The sequence below is a fragment of the Microchirus variegatus genome (genome assembly GCF_963457635.1).
Source record: "Microchirus variegatus genome assembly, chromosome: 18".
NCBI classification, from domain to species: domain Eukaryota; kingdom Metazoa; phylum Chordata; class Actinopteri; order Pleuronectiformes; family Soleidae; genus Microchirus; species Microchirus variegatus.
In genome coordinates, this window is record NC_139819.1 from 10,909,711 (window position 1) to 10,930,678 (window position 20,968).

The 20,968-nt window shown below is 42.0% G+C and overlaps 1 protein-coding gene across 2 annotated transcripts in view; it reads right to left on the bottom strand.

Moving 5' to 3' along the window:
- The window catches only part of efna5b (ephrin-A5b), a gene marked incomplete at both ends in the record, with an annotated part of 91,951 nt that overhangs the window by 12,041 nt on the left and 58,942 nt on the right, over positions 1-20,968 (bottom strand). For both annotated transcript variants that reach the window (XM_083904448.1, XM_083904449.1), the window contains one exon: positions 5,446-5,738. In XM_083904448.1, coding sequence (XP_083760574.1) covers positions 5,446-5,738 — 293 coding nt within the window. The remainder of the gene's footprint in view (positions 1-5,445; positions 5,739-20,968) is intronic.

Genomic DNA, 20,968 nt, shown 5'->3' on the forward strand with positions numbered 1-20,968 from the left:
GAGTTAAGTCAGACGGCGAGAAAACGGCGGATTGTTTCTGCCACCGAAAGTGCTCGTGCAAGATCACGCCAAGTGGTTTCTACAAATCTCACACACACGCACACACCTAAAGCACTATAACTCTGCTCGCTCATCTCTTGCAGTGAGCTGCCACTGATATTGGATTTCTGCCCTTCTCAGATTAAAATCACTCAAATACAAGAGTGTGGCTTGTGTCCATATTAGAAAAATGTGCTCGCATCAGCATTCTGCGAGATGGGTTTCACTTGAACTATGCGTGCACTGCGAACCCTGACCTAAAAAGTGTTTTTCTGTCCTTGCCTATACCTTACTGTCTGTCATTAAGTCACCCAAACGATCACTGCTAATACTGCATATGCTGTATTTCTAGCATTGGATTACTCAATTTTACATCTTCAGCATAATCCTCCGTTAATACTTTCTCTCCCTCTGCCCCTCGTCAGTCTGTCCTGTATTGACCTGTGGAAAAACACAGCAGGGTGGTGTCTACCAACGCATCGGGGCTCCTGACTGATCGTGTTGTCTTTTTGTCTTCAATTACACGCCTCAGACAGAAAGAGGAGGCTGACGCTAACAAAAATGAAGAATTATGACCTCCGTTTGAGTAAATTTCCCTCCTTCCTGCTAACACTGATTAAGCGGGTTTCTGTTGTTGGAGCAGATGACAGCAGAAACCTGTCTCTTCGATCTAATTTTATCAGCGATGCAACAAATCAACCTTCGACCCGCATCAAACTCACAGGGCGAAAAACACCATTAACGGGCGTTTTCTCTGCAGGAATATGATTTGACATCTTAATTTTCATTTACAAACAAGAAAGCTACTCAGCCACATCACTACGGGCGCATTTTTCATCGCCCCGTTCCCTCAGGTCATTTGGCTACAGAAGGTTGACGCTGATGAGAAAAAGATTAATATTTTGATACTGGATATGCTCACATACAGCACAAGTTATTTGTTGTGCTGTGTGTGTAGTTAATCACTGGTTGCACCAAATTTGTAAATCACTGAAAGTTGGAGTGAGAGTCAGTATTTTCGATCAGGACATTTTCATAAATGTTATAAAACAAGATGTTTCGTTATGTCTTAGTCACATTAACCCGTTCAATTCCCTCTTCTACTCATTAATGGTGCCCTCTGCCTCAGGACACATTAACATTTAAGTCTAGTGCGGAAGTCTGGTGTAGCTTAGCTTCGGAAAGGTAATGATGCATAAGGTTTTCTTTGTTATCTGTGCTGCACTGTGCATTCACACAATGTAGGCAAATGTGCTACAAGGGCAACGTCTGACCTGTAAATTTAAGCTGAAATTAAGAAATCATCAAACCTTTTGCAGAAAAAAAACACATGATATCTAGTTGTAGCCACTGTTTCTGTTGATTCGTTCCAAATTAATTGCAAATTATGAGTCATCATTGACCTCATAAGGTATTAAATCTCTCGGATTAAAACAAACAGACTCTAATTACTGTTTGAGATTCATTATTTAGACATTTTAACCTTGGGTACTTCATCATTTCCACTCTGCACAGTAACCGATGAAATGAAATGATCCTTGTGGCAAAAGGTAGTTAATTCACATTGTTGCGAACATTAGGTGAGGCCATTCAGAACTTTTGGCTCCCTAACGTTCATTTATTCGTTAATGACGCTATCGGCGAAATGTCCTCATTACATCACTCTGGTCACATCGCTCAACCACCTGTGATGATGACGAAAGTCTGACATCTACCTAGAATGACCATGTTCCAGTTTGTGTAGAACTACATCATCTTAAGTGTTCCTAAAAGACATCTGTGATTACTAAAACTGGAATTTAATCAACGTGTACTCGCGGCTGCACAACAGCCGACAAGCTTCAGCTGCGACAACAGTCTTTCTTTTCTCATTAATAACAATAACGGAACTCGATATCATCACAGGATGACGGGCAAACCACCGCCATGTTTCACAGTCCAATAGGTATTTACCTCTCAGAAATCCAGCCCGGACATACACTAGTATATAGAGCTAAACAACACCTTCACTTTATGAAACAAGTATGATGTTATCAGACTCTGGCGAACTTACTGGCACCATCCGTCTTACAATGTTCTGCCAAAAGGCTTTAAAGTCCTTTCTGACAACAAACACCAAAGCTGCAACAACTTAACCTGCTTCATAGGATTTCCTTCCAGAATTCTTGTTCCTGGAAAAAGACACCGTTTTTCCCTATCTTGGGTCTGGATGTATTTTGTACAGCTCTGGCTGAGGTTAACCAACATGTTTAACGCTGAAATGTTATTTGTTTCCACAATGGACTATAGCTGCAAACTATACTTTGCTCAAAAATGACAGACATGTTTAAAATTCTGAAATACTCACTCATCATACTCAGGGTCACTGCAGACGGCAGGCGTTTTTAAATGTATGAATTATTTCACATAAGGACAGCTTAATTTTGATTTTTAATACGGCACATGGTCATATAAATATGCAATATTCTTTGCAATTAAGTTTGTAAAATACTATATTATGTGCTGCTGTCTCGTAGCTCACAGGCCAAACCTGCTTTCAAAGAAGAGAGTTATTCTTTTATTTATTATTATGGTGGCCAAATGAACTTAATAAGCTGATAAATGTAAACGCCAGAAGAACTGTGGAAGGATATTGAAAGGAAAATGTGACCAATGTGCTAAGCTGAACTTAGTTTGACGTAAGTCAATAATCATGTGGTACACTCTTAGAAATTAAAGCCTTTTATATATATTATAAAACCTTTTATAGCCTTTTATAAAGGTTCCACCTGGAACTTTTATTACCAAGAACCCTTTTAAAACCCCTTTCTTCAGGAAAAGTTTTTTCAGAAACAAGGTAGAACCTCAGCCCTTGTAGAAGAACACTTTTGGAACCCTTATTTCTAAGAGTGTACACGAGGGAAATAGAACTTGAAGTATGGGCCCGCAAAGTTTACTTCAACTCAAATGACCACACGATGTTGCAGTTGATGCCAGATAGACCTGCTGCTTCTGGTGAGCAAACGAGATTAAGAAACAAGATTAGGGAAGATTTGTAATGTTGTGGCTTCAGTTTTTCCTCCTTTTAAAAAGATTAGCGAGGAAAAATTAGACCTAATCAAGTCAGAGTCGGTCCTTTTAATTTGTTTTTTCTCCATCTTAACTCGTGAATATTTATAATAATATGCTAACACAAAAATATAATCCTAAAAAAAAAAAAAATCATAATTAGGTTATGGTCTTCTGAAAAATGTCCCTGTTGTGATTTAATTCTGCAGTTTGTTTACTTGTTGTTGACTAAGTTCTTAAGTGTATAACGAGAATATAAATGATTGGAAGTCAATGCAACTCTCAAACTTTCAGGTGTTAGGTCATGAGTAAAGCTTCCTTATGGAAATGATGGGGAAGATAATGGAATGGAAACCAATGACTTGGCAAGTACAGATGCACCTTCTCTGTCCTTCTACTTTCCCTTCTTCAGCTTTATGTTCTGTCCACTTAGGAGATTGTCAGCGGCCATCTGCTCCTGCTTCTTGTGGACATTCAGCTTGGACACAGTGGCACTGGGAAATCACATGTCGGATGGCTTCATGGTAGATGACTTTAATATCTGCCAGAGTAGCCAGAGAGGCTATACGCTAGAATCGTTCAATAGCCAATGAAGCCGCAGGCCACTAAACCAATATGGCGTGCTACAGCAGAATGGATGTGTCCCGTGGAAGCCCTGTCGGTTGCAGTGTAATTTAATCTAGCCCTTAGGACAGGCATCTCTCAACAGAAATGGGGGAAAAGAAATGTTAGAACCAGAGACTTGAGGGACAGGATGAATTGTATAACCCTGTGCTAACCCCCATCCATGCTCCCAACTTTAGACACTTCCATTTCTCCCTTGTCTCATTAAGTATGGCTGTCCATGTAAATTGCCCATAAAAGCAAAAGAAAATATGGTTACTTTTTTATGTTACAAATGGGTAAACACCTGGCTATGGATAGACTTGGAGAAAGGATTGTAGGCCATTTGTTATGTGGACAAGCTTGAGATAGAAAACACTTAATTAACATGGGAGACAGCAGCAAACGTTTTTGTCCCCCCCTCAGCTCTAAACTAAAAAGGCAAAGTGTAATAGACGAAATATGGGGAGAGAGAAACTGAATGACGTAGTACAGACAGAGGTGCCGATTTAGAAACAGATCAGCTTCTCTCCTGAGTCTTTCAACGTTGAAACCACAGAGACGCAGAGTTTTGACAGCCACCTAGAGCTCCATTAACACCACTGTCTAAATGTTACAGATAAACAGATACAAATATGCCAGCGCCTGCAGCGTTTTGCACAAGAGTTTTAACTGTCAAGCTGTCATCCCCCCTTCAATAAAGAGGAATTCCTGCAGTTTTTACCTCAAACTATTAGCCCACAGACCTCTACACGCTCAACAGCTGAGGCAACAATGCATTACTGCGTGATACCGAACTAATGCAGCCCATATGAAAACATAACTGTGCTTCCTACTTTGTAATATCAGTGAAATCCCTATGACAAATGCATTTTGAGCGAGCAGCAGTCGCTGAACCCACTGGCAGCGGCTCCTTCATGTGCATACACTCTGTGGTGGGAGGACAAAGTCGACTCTATTCCACTCTATCACCTTGCTTTGATAAAACCTAATTTCCCAAGGGCTTCAACTTCAGATGAACTCAGTTATAGGCTCAGTTCCTTCGCCAAGAAGCAGACAACTCTTAACATCTAACACGCGGCGAATGGGACCATAACATAATGCGGAGAGAGCGTGGCACTCCATTTTTAAAGGATATAGTATTGTGCAGCAGGGGAAGTGAGCTATAACTTTCAAACTGTCTCAGTTTGATATCCCTGTGAATTCCATTGCCATTTTAGGGAATATTTTTTTTTTTTTCTGGAGTGATTAGAGCAGTGCGAGAAGCTTGGCTGAAAGAAGAGAATGAAAGCGCCCACTCGGATCATTGTAATGCCACCCTCAAAGCTCAGCAGTGAACCTGTGAAAACATGGGTGTGCGATTGCATGCATCTCTCTCTCACACTCTCTCTTTTACTACTACTACTAAGTCAGGAAAAGCCTACTTCACAAAGTGTTATTTTTGTTTGATTTTGGCAGTGCTTTTTGTGCAGCTTCTTGGAAAATATTAGATAACACAGTGCTAACACTGATATGCACAAAATATTGGAATTGGCTGCTGTATCACTGTAGCTCCATGATGTGTTACAACGTTAAACTCTGTTGTATTTACTGGACATGATCATTTAAAGGAGCATCTGACAACTGCTGAGATAAAAGTAAAGGCCTCATTTCTGGGTCCATTAAAAATGTAAGTTAGCAATGACAAAAATAATGTGACCCTTGAATATGTGTGTATAGTATGGTTTATGGGATGCAATAATGACCAGGACTCACAGATGTAGTAGTATTCTCTGCCCGGTCTGAACTCAAAGCCCAAAGAGAACGGAGTGAAGAGCTGGAACTTCTCCGAAAACTTGAGCGGCCCGTTCGGGGAGTGCGGCCTGTTGCATTCCCAGCGTTTGAAGCCCTTGGCGGTGTGATCGCACGTGCTGTAGCCATCGTAGTTGACCATGTAGAGGACGTATCGCTCTGTCCGCTCCTCGGGCACTGTGTCTTCGTAGTGCGGACAGTAGACGTCCAGGTAGTCATTTATGCACACGTCGATGTGGTAGTCCCCGCGATGGAACCTGAACGTAAAGAGACAAATGAAGAGGTTAGGGTTTTGCTATTTATTAGGACTGCACTTCTATCTATAAAGCAAGTTGTGTCTTTCTGTCAGTCTGTCTGTTAGACTGTTATTCAGATCACCCTAAGACTTTGGATATGGGTTGAGCACAGCCCGATGTGTGCATCCTTGATTTTCAAATTTTTTGGAGGAATTGTAATTTTCACTGATTAATCACGCTATACCAGGCAGGCAGGGGCTCATCAGCAGCAGCTGTGCTGTCTGGAGCGGGGAGGTGGGGGCGAAGGTGTCCATGCACCAATACGCGTCCACATATTTATTTTGCATTAGCATGCTACTACTTTGCGACTAACTTGGCGAACCTGTTTCCAAAGGTAAGCTAGCGAGGCTACGATTAGCATTAGCGTAAGGCAACGCAAATGTTTTTGGCAGACAGTCACAAAACAGCTAGCTACGCTAATGCTAATCGAACAGGAAAACATTTGCGTTGTGCCTTTAGCACTTTAGCCTGTTAGCATTTGCATTCATAATCATGCATTTACATAACTGAAAAATCTTCTTCAGCTCCCACTATAGGAATACATACTTCCTACGGGCACTGCACTAGTTGAAATTAAAGCAAATGCGATTGTCACTAAGATTGTGTGTTTATGTGTCAACATTGCTTCATGGACAAAAAAATGGCTTGAAATCCATAGGCATTTGTATGAGAATGCTGCTTTGATCTTTTAGTATTCCTCCAGTGTTATGTGGAAATTTACAAGCACCAGCACTCCTGTCCTCTGGCTTCAATAAATTTGGGCGGGTTGGTTTATCCATAAATCTATCTCTGTAACAGATATTTACTCACACATCTGCCTCCTGAATGATAGCATACTGACGTATCCAGTTCAGCGAAAATATGCTTTCAAGAAACTACTTCTTTTTTTTTTCTTGACACTTCACTTAGTGGACCCCAAAAAAAAAAAAAAAAAAAATACAGAAAACACAGAGACAGACAACCTCAGGGCTGAGTGCAAATTTGAAATAATCTCGGTGATACTGGATGGACCAGACAGTAAATGTCATGATAGGGGAAAATACACAGCCTGGCTGTCACTGAGGGCTGTGCACTGAGGCATCTTTACAGCTTCAATGATCTAGAACAGTCCACACAGGGTCAGAGGGCTTTGATACATACAGGCATATTCATCAAAAGGCCACACGCTGTCACGAGCCACACATACAAACACACCATTTAAACTCTCTTGCCCCAAAAATAGGTCTCCTCCCTGAAGAATTTTTATGGCGACTAAAATTAGAGCGATTCCTCTGTAGCGCGTTTATTCTTGGGTGTTTCATGGCGCGACCTTGATCCCTGGGTCACAGGAGGACATCCCGGAGGAAATATTGTGCACCTGTAAACCTCCTAAGGATGCCCTCCATTTGGCACACGCTTGAAACACTGCAGGAGTTGATGATGTTAACCACAAAAATTGCACTAGTTCACACGCACACACACAGCGCGCGCGCACACACACACACACACACACAGCTGGTGCCAGTGTCTCATTTCACCCGGGGGTCCAGGTGGTGTGTGTTTATAATTGACACTTCTTTAATGTTGCAAGAGCACCTGACAAAGAGTTTTGATAATATATTATATATAAACCCACCACTTATTAATTGAAACCCACCACTGCTGCCTGCGCGGAGGTCTCCCCAAGTCACAGAAAGTACAAGGGGCAGAGTGTACGACAAGATGAAATAATTTTATCCTGGGGACTCTGGAGCCTGAGGATAAAAGCAGTGAAGCAGTGCACCTGCAGCATGGTGACCTCTTTATCTCACCAGGAGGTCCTCTCAAATCTTCTATTGCTGCACTGCACTAAATGTCTACTGTGAAGATGTAAAATATGACTCTGTTAGGAGTCACTGTAACAGTTTTTTATTGATTATAATACATTTATATGCAGAAGAAAATCTGGGTAACTCTTTCCACCCACTTAGTCGCTTTTCAAAACAACTCTGCTGCCGTTTTTTGTTTTGTTTTGTTTTCAAGAATGCAACGTTTGATTTAATTCTCCGAAGAGCAGATTTCTGCTTGAATCAAATCATTACATAGGCTGTGAAAAGCCTCATCCTGCTTGGCCGCGTCTACTTCAATCTGCAGCATGTCGTCTCGACAAACTTCACAGAATTACAATAGCAATGAAAACCAGACGGCTTGTTTTTGAGGATCAGAAAACAATTTGAAGAAAATCTGGCTCCGCTGCCTGACCTTGTCACTTAATTCCCGTTGTTATAATCGAATGATTAACAATCAAGCAGCAACTCCAAACAAGAGTCATTTCTCATTACTGTGATCACACACACACAAGTCTTCCAGCTCTGCGCTCGACGTCTATTTATGTGCATCTAATGCGCATGCGAGCATGAGCCAGCATGAAATGTTGTTTTCCTGTGTTTACCCATGTAGGGTAAATACAAAATGCTAGGATGTTTACAACTAAGGCATGGAGTAATTCATCTGTAACATCTTATTTCAAACATGTCTGTGGAGGTCCGAGGACAGCCACGCATCTCCCTCGCTTCTTTAAAATGTCACTGACTTAATGGCCACATCCTCCCATCCGCTTGCCACAGCGTGCGTGCGCGTGTGTGTGTGTGTGTGTGTGTCAGCTGCCCTTCTCTCCTTGCCTCAGCAGCCAGAGTAGTGGCATGTGGCCCTGACTGCAAATGAAGCTGAGGATGTTTGGGTGAGTGAGCGAATAAAAGGGGGAACAGCAGACGCATTTGTAACATATAGCACACACACACACACGCACACACACGTATGGAATAACCACACTCTCGGCACACACCACCACTTGCATACACAGCCATGCACATACAGCAGATTAGGTTTGTGTTATCAGTCGCAGGCACACTGGCAAAGGGACAGAAGTAAGGCAGCCAGAAGCTTGGAGGGGTGAGACCTGGTTGCAAAAATGAGAGAGGAAATACAAAAAAAAGACTGAATGCTGCTGATAGTATTAGAGAAGTGATTCCCAGAAGAGTTGCTTCCCCCCATGGATTTATCGCTAAAGAATATTCGACTAAAAACTGCATGTGCATGACATGACTCCGTGTGCATTTTCTCCAGGTCTGTTTAGACCAGGATTGTCAACAAAGATGTATTGCAGCAAAGAAAAAAAATGTGTGTGTGTTTTCTGAAAAAAAGCTGTGTTTATTGACCTTATAAAAACCTAGTTGTCAAGGGATTAATTTGAGGGTTTTAGAGGCGTTCTGTTTATAGTGATGGCAGACTTAATCGGCTGCATGCTCTTCCATTAACGGTCCGCACTTTTTTTCGGCGGGAAGAGGAAGGCTTTCTTCTTCTTCTCCGCGGATACGAACATGTGTTGTTTAACATACATTAACCTCTGCCGAATGCACGAGCACCGCTGGAATGTAAATCAAGGCTAGAATCCCAAAGAGTGAAAATATAGGCTAGGAGTGACGGAACAATAACACTCGCCTAATAGAAGAGAGTAATTGCAAAGATAACGTAGGATCAGCTAATCCGGCGGGTACAAAAGAAAATGTAAATTAAAGATCCATTAAAACAATTGGCTGTTTTTGTTGTGCGTGTCTGTCAGCAATATGCTGTTCTGTCTAGTGGATGCCAATGGTATAATTAGATTTTCTCAGTGTTTAATTAATAAACTCAGCACTTTTATATATATACTGTAAGTCAGCATAAGTAGCGTAAACAGTTGAATCCGACAATTACAAAAAGCGATTCCTTATTCTTCCTTTATACGCACTGACACTTACGGCACTGTTATTTCGCTTTTCCATTAGCAAAAGTACCTGGTTCCTCGAGCCGATACTGTGCCGTCACAGGAAGAGGCACGAGCAAGATGTCCGACACACAAGAATCAAGCCGAACAATGCCGAACTGTAGATCAGTTAAAAAGACCTAACAATCCTGAAAATGTGGATTAATCGCCAACATTTAGCTTGAAAATGTCTTAAATCTCATGATTTAACAGAGGAGTCTGGTGTATTTAGCGACAGTTCAGTGACCGTGTCAGACATAGTCTGTGCTCCAGTCATGCAGGAAGTACTGAACAAATCTTTTTTTTATGATTCTAATGATTCAGTACTTCAAAAATAAGTGCTTTACAAGTCATTAGTCACTCGTTTGTGTGTGTCGCGTATAAATCAAAGTCACGGCGGTTTCATGCAGCCGTGCTGTGATGACTCCGCCCACTTTGGGGAGGTACTATATTGTAATGGAAAACCAACCAAACTATGACTCTCCAATACAAACAGTGATCGCTTGCATTCCATCCCATTATTCTTCTTAAACACTGAGATAATATCCAGTCAAAACCTTGTTTCCAGTAACACACACACTCTACCAAACCACCACTGTCAGTTCCGTGCACTCGACAAGAATACACTAATGAGTATCAATCCTTTGTTCATCGGGGGGAACAGTGCAGTCACATAGTGTAGCAGTGGTGGCCCCCAGCAATAAATAGGTAATTATGGAGCAAAGTTGGATAGCAGGCTAATTGTCAAACAGTGATAATTGCAGGTCTTTGCTATGCCACAGCTGTCCCAATGAGCTCTGGGTCACAACACAAAGCCGGGGAAATCAGCTGGACGCAGCATGTGGGCGCGCACATGTTTGTGTGTGTGTGTGAGTGAAATAAAGGCAGATAATCCTTGTAACCAACTGATTACATTTTCATAGCAGCTCATCAGGAGAGAAACTGAGGGGGGCAGGTACTGCCAGTACTCACATTCAAACTTGCACACACACACACAGGTGCCGTAGACTCACAAACAGAGAGGGGTGAGTTTGGGAGCGCTTGAATCTCGAAGTGAATGCAGGGTAGGGTAGCACACCATTGCAGTCGCTGATTGGCTCATTTCCATTTCAATTACACAGCCCAGTGACATTGCTGTGCATACGCTCGGGCACACACACGTTCTCACAGGGAGACAAACACACACACACACATACACACACACACACACTGTACCCAGTGAACTCCCATCAACCACTTCTCCGAGCTTTGCACCAGTGGCTGCAGACAGAAAGCAAGGAGAACAGGGAGAGCAGAGCTCAGTTTGCAGGTAAGAGGCAGAGAGCAATCCGGCTCATCTAACCAGTTGAATCAATGAGATTCAACAGAGAGAGGAACTTTATAGTGTGCTGCCATAGTAACGTGATGCTCTACATACCACCGCTCCAAGGAATGACCCAGAAGGGGAGGCAGAGAGTGATCACAAACACGAGACGTCAGGGGAGGAAAGAAAAAAAAAAAAGGTCCCATTTGAAATGTTTTCCTTGTTTAGCTGAGGCACAGCTGCTCCAGAACAGTGATTTCCTGGGTTGGGACCCACATATGAGTTCCCAATCGTGACCTTTTAGTTCCGATTTATGTGCTTTATAACATGCATTAAATTAAGTTGAAAAGTTTTTTTTACAGATAATGGCTGTAAATTAGTTGCTACATGATGCACAAATTTGCTCATATATATATATATGTAGTGATTTGGGTCAAAATAGTTGTAGTTGTAGTCCCTACAGAGAAAGGAAAGGAAAACACTGCTCCAGAAAACCCACACATGTTGCCCGTCGTGACATTAAATGCAACTTGTGTGCGAGCCAGAAAACAGTTTTCGAAGGTACCAAACCTTTAAGCAGCACAACGTTTTGATGTTAAAGAGGCACAAGTGATGAGTATGCAATAGATAATGGTTAAAATAACTGTCAAGACTGTAGTTCTTATGCACAACTGACAGGTGGAGGCATAATATAGTCAAACCTCCATTACCTTAGTATCATTTCTTCATCTTTTCTCACTCCTTTTTTTTCCACTTGGCCCCGTCTTGCTCACGAACCTCAAATCAGATGTGTTTACATTATTCCACTTTTCTCTGTTGGAATTCATACCTAAGATATATTTTGAATTCATAGCCCCCGGGCAATGAAGCATTACAAGATAAATCAAATCACTAGAAACTAGAAATGTATTGGTACCTTAGAAGGCAACTCTGAGATTGTTTTCTCAACTCTTCCTGTTGAGCGTGAGTATGCATATGTGGAAGTGAGTGTGTGTGTGTGTGTGTGTGTGTGTGTGTGTACATAGGTTCCTAAAGTGAAAGATCATTTGTCGGTTTTTGGTCTGGAGGGAAAAATATGTTTACCCGAGAGGACGTGAACTCTGACTGAACCCAGACTTAAAATACACGAGCAAAGGCCCGTTCGAGACCTTTTCAACACGTAATCCACAAATGTTGATCACAATCACTTCTTGACATAGTTTGTGCAGTTGTCTAATTACACATAATTGGTTTGGAGGATGAAAGGCGGTGCAGAAAGAAAGACTTGAAAGACAAAGAGAGGCAGAAGGGGAAAGACGGGAGACCACGGGCATCAGAAAAGTATTTGACTTATCCAAAGAGGTATGGCCAAGGAGTGTAATGGAAAACAGAAAAATGGGTGACTAACACACACACACGACTGAATCCAATATTTACACTTAACCATCATCACTTGACTGTAAAATTAAATCTCCACTAACCCAGGAATTCATCGCCTCTTTCTTCTCAGGTAAATTGAGAGTGAAAATGTTTTTCCCGACTGGCAAGAAATGACAAAACTAACCCTATGGGATGGTCGTATAACAGCTCATCATTAACAACAGACTAGTTCTCAACTGTTACATGGCTTGATCGAATGTCAGAGTCTCACAGTTTCGAGCAAACACAAGGCGTCAGTCAGGCCAGTGTTTTAGTCCGAACCATCTGAAGCCTTGGCAATGATGACACACTGTATGTGTGAATACTATAATTAAGGTGTCTAATGTTGCAGCTCTGTTTTTGGGAGGTTTGTCTCGGCGCTCGCGTTCCTCGGATGCATCAAAGTTGCCACGTTTGTCCGAAAATGCACTTTAATGTGACCGCAGTGTGCAGTTCGGTAACCGATAATAGTAATAGTCAAAGCCAGAAACTCTGCAAAACAAGACACAAGTTCAAACCTCAGCTCGTGTTTCACGTTCTTGCCTCTACACACTGATTCAATTACACACACAAAAAAGAATAAAAGAACAAGGTGCAACCACCACCTACTAGGCTTGAGAACAAGTAAAGAGCGGTGAAGTCAGACGTAGAACATGTGAGAGTGTGTCACTTGATGACATATGAGTTGACAGGCGCATACCTTGCCGGCTAAATGGCCGATAGGCTTACAGCACTCTGAGGGGCTCAAGGGAGAGGACAGTGAAGAGATCAGACCTATAGAGTATCACATTATTACTGATGTTACCTCTGGGACAAAGTAGCAGGCAATGATGTGTGTGTGTGTGTGTGTGAATGTATGCTTATTTTAATGTATTTATACAAGGTATCTGCTATAATAGACACACATACACACACACACATGTACACATACATACAACATAGCTGCAGGCTATGGTGCATTTTACTGTGTCCATCTGCTGTAGTTTTATGGAGGGTGTACTCCAGGCTCAGAGCAGGTGGTCAACCCAGTATAATATACCGACTGTCATCAGTGAGAGACACAGGGAGGTACCCATGCATTCCTTCATTTCTCCCTCTTTCACATTTCATTGGTCCTCCCATCTCCGCTCTTTCCCCTTCACTTCTTCCCACTATTCCTGTCCCCGTCTCTCCATCCCTTCTCCCCTCCATCTCTCTTCTTCTTCTTCTTACTCCACCACCGCCAAACCTTCGACTGTGATCCTACGTTATATTCATTTATGCCGTTTATGCCTGTCGGCACTCACTTCTACCCCCCCACCCCCCCACGGAGACAATGAATTAAGAGTAGTGACAGACAAGTTCTTGTTCTGCTGTTGGTGCTGAGTGATACTGCGAGCTGTCAGAGCTCTGCCGCTTGATCAGCGAGCTGCAGCTCAAACAAAAAGACAGACGTACAGGAAACTTCCTCTGAGCTCATCTACTCATTACTCTGCCAAACAAGCATTTTTATTGGTGTATAACACTGATCTGTGTAGGCTATATATGCGCGTGAATGGCATGGGTGCATGTATGTGAGTGTGTGTTTATCTCTCTGTGTGTAAAAGGGTTTCTTTATGTCTCCACTCGTCGCCAAGGGAGTCGGGGGAAAAAATGACACATCCCCCCCCCCCAACATCCTGTCAGACCCTGAGGCCATTCTCCTGAATCACTGCTGCCCCAAACCTACTTCAATTCCTTTGTAAATACTGTATGCTCTGACATGTTTACAGGAACCACAGTGGGTATGTGCACGACGCGCGTGTGCAGACGCATGCGAGCTTATGCATAGTCACTGTCAATTAATAGCCATAAATTATCGGGTGGCGAGACATGTTTGCCATTAATCATAACTCATTGTTTAATAGTGACAAGGTATTTGTCAGTTGAGACGGAACAGCAGCAGCAGCGAAACGACTCTGAGCCGTGTAGCAGGGTAGTCTTTCTAATGCGAGACACGGACAGAGAGAGAGAGAATCACATCCTACTCAGATAGTTGTTTAGTCCTTTTACCTGTGCTTGGCTCTGAATAGATGGCTTGCAGAGAAAAGCTTCCAGAGGGTTAGATAAAACACAAACACCCCACTGGCTGCTTAAAGCTGCAATGTGTCTACAGCAATTAATGCTTACATGCGAGCAAGTGACATAACGAAAACACTTTTTAATGGATGCAGTGCCATAGATGAGTAAATACAGATGCAAGGAAAGCTTCTGAGGTGTATGTCTGGATTTGCAAATGGTACACTCTTAGAAATAAGGGTTCCAAAAGGGTCCTTCTACAAGGGCTGAGGTTCTACCTGGAACCATTTGCTTCTGAAAAACCCTTTCCCAAAGAAAGGGTTTTTCAAGTGTTCTTGGTTACACTAATGGTTCCAGTCAGAACCATTTTGACCCAGAGAACCCTTTAAAACCCCTTTCCTGAATAACAGGTTTTAAAAGGGTTCTTGGTGGAACCCTCCAAAAGCCAAAAAGGGTTCTCCTATGAGGACAAGCCGAAGAACCGTATTTCGTTCTACTTAGTACTTTTATTTCTAAGAGTGTAGGTGACTTTGCATTATGTCCCTGGTGTAAAAAAGCCTCATGAAAGTAAAGTAAAATATGTTCCATTTTCACTGTCTTTACTCATCACAATACAATCGGCGCACTACGAAAATATCCCCTTAAATTAATAATATTTCCACAACCTTTTTTCCTTATACTAAAATCACCGTACCCAGGAAATGCTTATGTGCAAGAAAAATGATATCAAGAATAGAAGGCTTTGCCTTTTTGAAAGTATTAAGTAGCAGCGAGACATTAATCAGGGCAAACATGCAATGCAGCACTGGCACATTTTGAAAAAAAAAACAAAGAACAAGATGACCTCCCGAGAGTCGAACTACAACTTAAACAATTTCTACACTGACAAAACGGCAACAAACACTAATGAGTCAACACCATGTTCCTTTTTTAGCCTGAGCCTTACATGAAGAAAGACTGGTCTGATTTTATATCACAAATGATCTTGGGGACTTCAACAGTTATAAAACAGTTATAACTGACTCATCTGAAATGATAATAATACACTTAAATCAGCTAATGATGGAAAGAAAGTAATCATCATTTCTTGCTAGTTGATGATATGGTGGTGTTGTTGCATTTCATACCGTGAGTCATGAAAAGATTGTCATATGATTTCTACATTTTGGATCTTTGCCCACTAATAGACTGGTTATTACTCTGCTTTTGAGAGGAGGCACTTTGATGTGTCTAAAAAAAGACATAGAGAGCAGCGAGAGCATGCATGCGTCCATTAGACCGACGTCATATCCCTTGAAAGGACTATTACAAACACATTTCTGACCTCTGCCTCTTCTTTTTCTTCATCCACCACCTGTGTACGAGACATTACGGAAGAATGACAGCCCACTTTTCTTCTGTTGTTCGACGTAAGCCCCATTCGCCCCCTTGTCTCAGTCTCTCCGGACAAATGATCAGCAGATGGATGGAGGAGTGAAATGAGTAGGAAAAATGGCAGAGATAGACTAAAAAAAAAAAAAATAATACAGGAAGCACGCACAATGTGGGAGACACAGGAGGGGTGCAGAGTGGTAGGAGGGAAAAGAAGAAAGGCATTTGTGTGTGTGTGTGTGTGTGTTGAAGCTGCAGAAGATGGAGGGAAACAAGGGGATAACGTGGGTAGAAGAAAGATGAGCAGATGAAAAGAAAAAGGACAAACGTACCTGTTTTCATCTACTGTACGTACTAATCATCGCATCACAACAATGTGCGCTGTGTATGTGGCCCACTCTCACATCCCCATTTATTCTATATGTATATACACACTAATACACACGAGCAAGCACACACTGACCTTCAAGGCAGGTTGCCATGGAGCTGTGTCAGGGTGCTATAATGTCGCCACTTTCATAAAAGCCCCTTTGCCCCTTTCACAGTTCACAAACCACTGACTGAGGGGTTACTGTGTGTGCACGCGTGCACGGCCCTGGGCATTAAGCCTTCTGTGAGCCCGTACTGTAAGTATATATAAAACATAAAGGGTGAGGCGCGGTTGGAGCACCAGCTGGTGAGAGTCGTACATTGTCTGCAGGATGCAATTGCCTCACTGACAGATTGTCGCTGTTGTTATGCCTGTCTGTAAATCCTCTCTTGTCGCGCGAAAGCCGCCGATGCTTGAGGAATCCTCTCAACAAGTGCGAAAACTTAACCCTTTAAAATCCAGTTGTGTGTTTGTTTTCATCCCGCAAACAGAAAGAGTTTGTACTTTACCCAGAATTTGCCAAGATTAAATGGCTGAAAAGTATATTTTGTATATATGTATATGTATGTATATATTTATGTGTATGTATGTGTATGTTTGTATATATGTGTGTATGTATGTATATATATATGTCTATGTATATATAATTGTGTATATGTATGCGTATATGTGTATGTATGTCTATATATATGTGTATATACATATATGTATATACGTATATGTATATATGTATGCGTATATATGTATATGTATCCGTATATATGTGTATATTTGTATATGTGTGTATATTTGTATACGTGTATATATGTATGTATATATGTATATATGTGTATATATGTATACATGTATTTCTTCTCGATTTACATTGCGTTGGGAAACCTTTTTCCCCATCAGCGGCTGGTTACATTTCCATCATGTACTTAAGCTGCCATACTGCATTACTGAACACACACGTAACACAAAAACATTATCATGGAAACAACGAGCTCGGTTCACAAAACAAGACGTTGTCGAGATGGCGTTGATTGGCTATTGACTGCACACACTTCTCGTGATATAATTGCAAAGATCACAGTATTCACAAGGCTGTTACTTCATTTGGAGTTGCATTAAATGCATTAACCTACCGTGTATGAAATTGTATGAAAGAGGTGAGCAATTGCCCAATACTCTCAAGGTCAATTTTCAATTTCACTTTTGCTCACTCCTGGATAGTTTCATTTTACATAGGCTTTCACAACTCTGGCTCAGATAAAAATCATGTTAAGAAATGTTTTGTTTGGCATCAAGTGCCCACCTCATGGAGTCTAAACTATATGACAAAGCTTGTTGGTTTTCCTTCCACAAACGTTTGCCCTTGGCTGATTTTCTCGCTCTATCCATCGCCATCTATATCTTTTCACTGCTCGCTCTCTCATGCCTGTTTGGCTCCCAGAAGGAGATGATGTGTCATGTGACAGCTGGAGATCTAAACTCTACTTTGCTCACTTAAAAAGTCTATTTCCTTTCTTAGATCTTTGTCACGGGATGTGGTTTATTTATTATTTTTTTCCCTCTCCATAATACATATAAGTATATATTTCTTTCCTGTATTGAAGGATTGTTTGAGAAAATACTTCAATGCCAACAGCATGCTTTGTCGCATCATGTCGTGTTTTGCAGCCCTTGTTATCTGCATCTGTCTAGACGGTGTATACATGTCTCAGTCATCACGTAGTCTACACATCAGGAGACAGTGTTGACACAGCTATCAGATAACAGAAAAACAGCAATATTCCCTGATGGCTATCATCTTGGAAACATGACCAAATAATTTAAAAAATAGGCTGGAAAGCCTATTACGCTCACCGGTCAGATAACAACTTTAAAGTTCACTCGTTTACTTTTAAGAAACAATGGAAATCCACCAACATCCTCAGTGTTATGACTTTGCTATTGAACTGGAGATCTGGCAGACGTGAGATGTGGTCGATGTGGCAGCAGAAGCAAAGAGGAGGTAATTTCCAGCACATCTGCTGATTGTAAAAGGCAGAATGTTTTAAGAGCAGCTGGTAATGGGGGAGATGACAGATGTATAACCATTCTCAGAACAAGGCAACATCACCAAACAGGACTGCAGTTTCCAGCTTTTATTCGCTTTTTCTAATATTTTCAGACATATTTTGAAAATGTTTAACTCGGGCTGAGCCGATTAGACGACGATGGGATGAGAGAAATTTGAAATGTTGCAGCAGAAACAAGAGTAGAAACGTTCCCACACGTGTATTAAATGTCTGCTTCTGCACACGTGTCTGTCAGAGGAAGATATACAGAGGCAGAGATATGTGACGAGGTAGCCAGGAGAACAGAGCAGTAGCTGTAACTCCAAAACGATCAACAGCGGGGGGTTGACATATGGGCCTCGCTCCTAATTCTTCATGCCTGTTTAAAAAAAGCTATATGGCCCTTTTGCTCCTCTAGCGCCGTATATGCATGTGCAGAGTTAAAGTCTGTATTACAACCTGTGTGTGTGTGTGTGAGTGTTTGGTATGAGGAAAGCATTTTCCAGGACCTGCAGGGTCAGCTTCCCATGGAGAAGCTGTCAAGGTCTCACGCAGGGGGTTAAGTGGTGTGTCGGGTACTTGGGCCGCGTGTCTTATTGTGGGCAAAGTCTGTGTTATATAAGGGCAAGAAAGGTCGCTGTATAATATAGATATGAGCACACACACACACACACACATCTGAATGCATATATATATATGTGCAAGTGCACTCATAAATCCCTCAAAAATTAAAGTGTGCAGTTCAGGGCCAGTTTGCACTTATCCTTGTATTGACCTCATTACAAATGGTTTACATCACTGAGGCCTTGGTCAAGCTGTGTGTGTGTGTGTGTGCGCGTGCATTTATTGCAGATAGACCATGTTCAATGTTAATGCACAGGAAAATAAAGCTGTAAAGTTTGAAAAGAATAAATGGGGTCTTAGGTAAGAACCTGAATCTGTGGTTCATTAAATTTGTTGCAGATAAAGTGCACGTGGCACAATCTCTGAAAGGTGTGACCTTAATTTTGCCTTTTCGTCCTCTGAAGAGAGTGAGTGTGCTTCCCTTTAGAGAAACTGCAGACGGGACATGCAAAGTCAGTCGAGTCTCGTCCTTGCCTTTGATCCCGAAGCCCACCTTGTTTAACAAGGACTAGTTTGACAGAACCTGAACTCTGTCAGTTCCACGGGGCTTTTTTTTGTCATGTCAAACAAAGGAGGCGCGGAATGACTTTGTTCTGCCGCTCCCTGCAGTGGGAGTGGGCCGTGGGCAATTAGCCATACAAACACAGTGCCTGTGTGGGTGGTGACCTTACTGTATACGAGTGTCAGTGTGTCTGTGGGTGTCTGTTTATAACACACCGTATTTGTTGCTCATTTATGACATAGTCCTAATTCGAACCATGAAAGACATGTAAAAAAGCTCAATATCAACCTTTGTGTGCACACAAGCCAAAACTTTTCATTAATCACACCCACATGCATATACCCAAACCTCTTACCAAATCAGTATTCTTATAATAGAGCTTTTGATCGTTTCTTGCAGAACCAAAACTAGTTCTGCTTTCAAACTAATTGGCCTAGTTGTGTTTATCCCTGCGGAGGGAGATGGAAGCACTAAAACAAGGTCTGTAGGTCGAGTCTTGATGGGCACAAGCTACTTTCTGTTCACACTTCCAACTGTGAGTTCGTGAACTTTTGAACTTGCTTCGCCTAGCAGGAAATTGAAACAATAAGCTTCTGGGAAGAAAATGAAATTTCAACACTAACTTTGTTATACTAACAAATGATTTGGCCCCTTTGTGGCTGTTTGTTTATGTGCTCTTGTTGGTTTTGGGCAAACAGAGGAATATATGCGCCCACACATGAATGCACACACACAAACGGGGGGATTTTATGGAGGCGATGGTGGTGACACATTGTGGACAGGTTTTCGGAGGTTTGCCGACATGTGTGGTCTAAAGTTAGCGCAGTTGAGGGGGAATGCTCTCCATCTTTGCGTCCATTTATCCCCGAATATACACTTCTCGCCCAGCTGTCTCCTTCATCTCATCCTCTGACCTGAGCTGGCTGTCAGGAACCTCCTGCTCCAACACATACTGAGCGTTCACCGCATACCACGGCTGGGTACAGCAAGGCCTCCGTAAAATAAAAATTATCATCAATCTGTGTTATAGTACAGGCCTGGATTATTACTTTACACCAAAAAAATTGAATACCATATGTTTTACTGCATGTGGTGTATCATTACAGTATTTTTCAATAATTTGGCACTGAATTGATTAAATTAAAGTAATGTGAAGCATCTGTTAAAAATGAAACTTTCACACAAGTTTATGATAGCGCTATGCTTATTTCAATAACACAATGATGATTCTGTCCGGCTGCCCCGCTCCACCTGTTGCCCTCTCTCTCCACACACTGTGATTCCAGTGTGTCGAAAGCCTAAACCGTGTGGTATTGATGTCCCCATCAGGACACAGCAGGGGCCCCTTCATCATAGACACACACATGCAGACAGAGATGCCTGGATGAGATGTCCCCGTTGACGCATTAGTCAAGTATGCCCCCCTTGTATATGTGTGCAAGGAGATGGTCCGTACCAATTTGGCAAGCGTGGATGCTCTGAAACCTCCCACAGGTGTTAGGGATCAATTCAAACACAAATCATTTCATACGCTAATCCTCCCACACCCTCACCTGCATGTTTTACAGTTTCTGACATTACACAGCTGTTAACAGATCCGTTCCTCTCTCTCCTACTTGTTTTTTCAACCCGAGGAGTGTGTTTTTCCTCCAACTGTGAGATAAAATCACAACTTCCCATAAATACAGATGACCTTTCGTTTTTTATTACAGGAAAAACACACACATCAGGCAGATTTTTCGGGGAGGGAGAGACGGATCGAGATAATGTAGAGAAGGAAA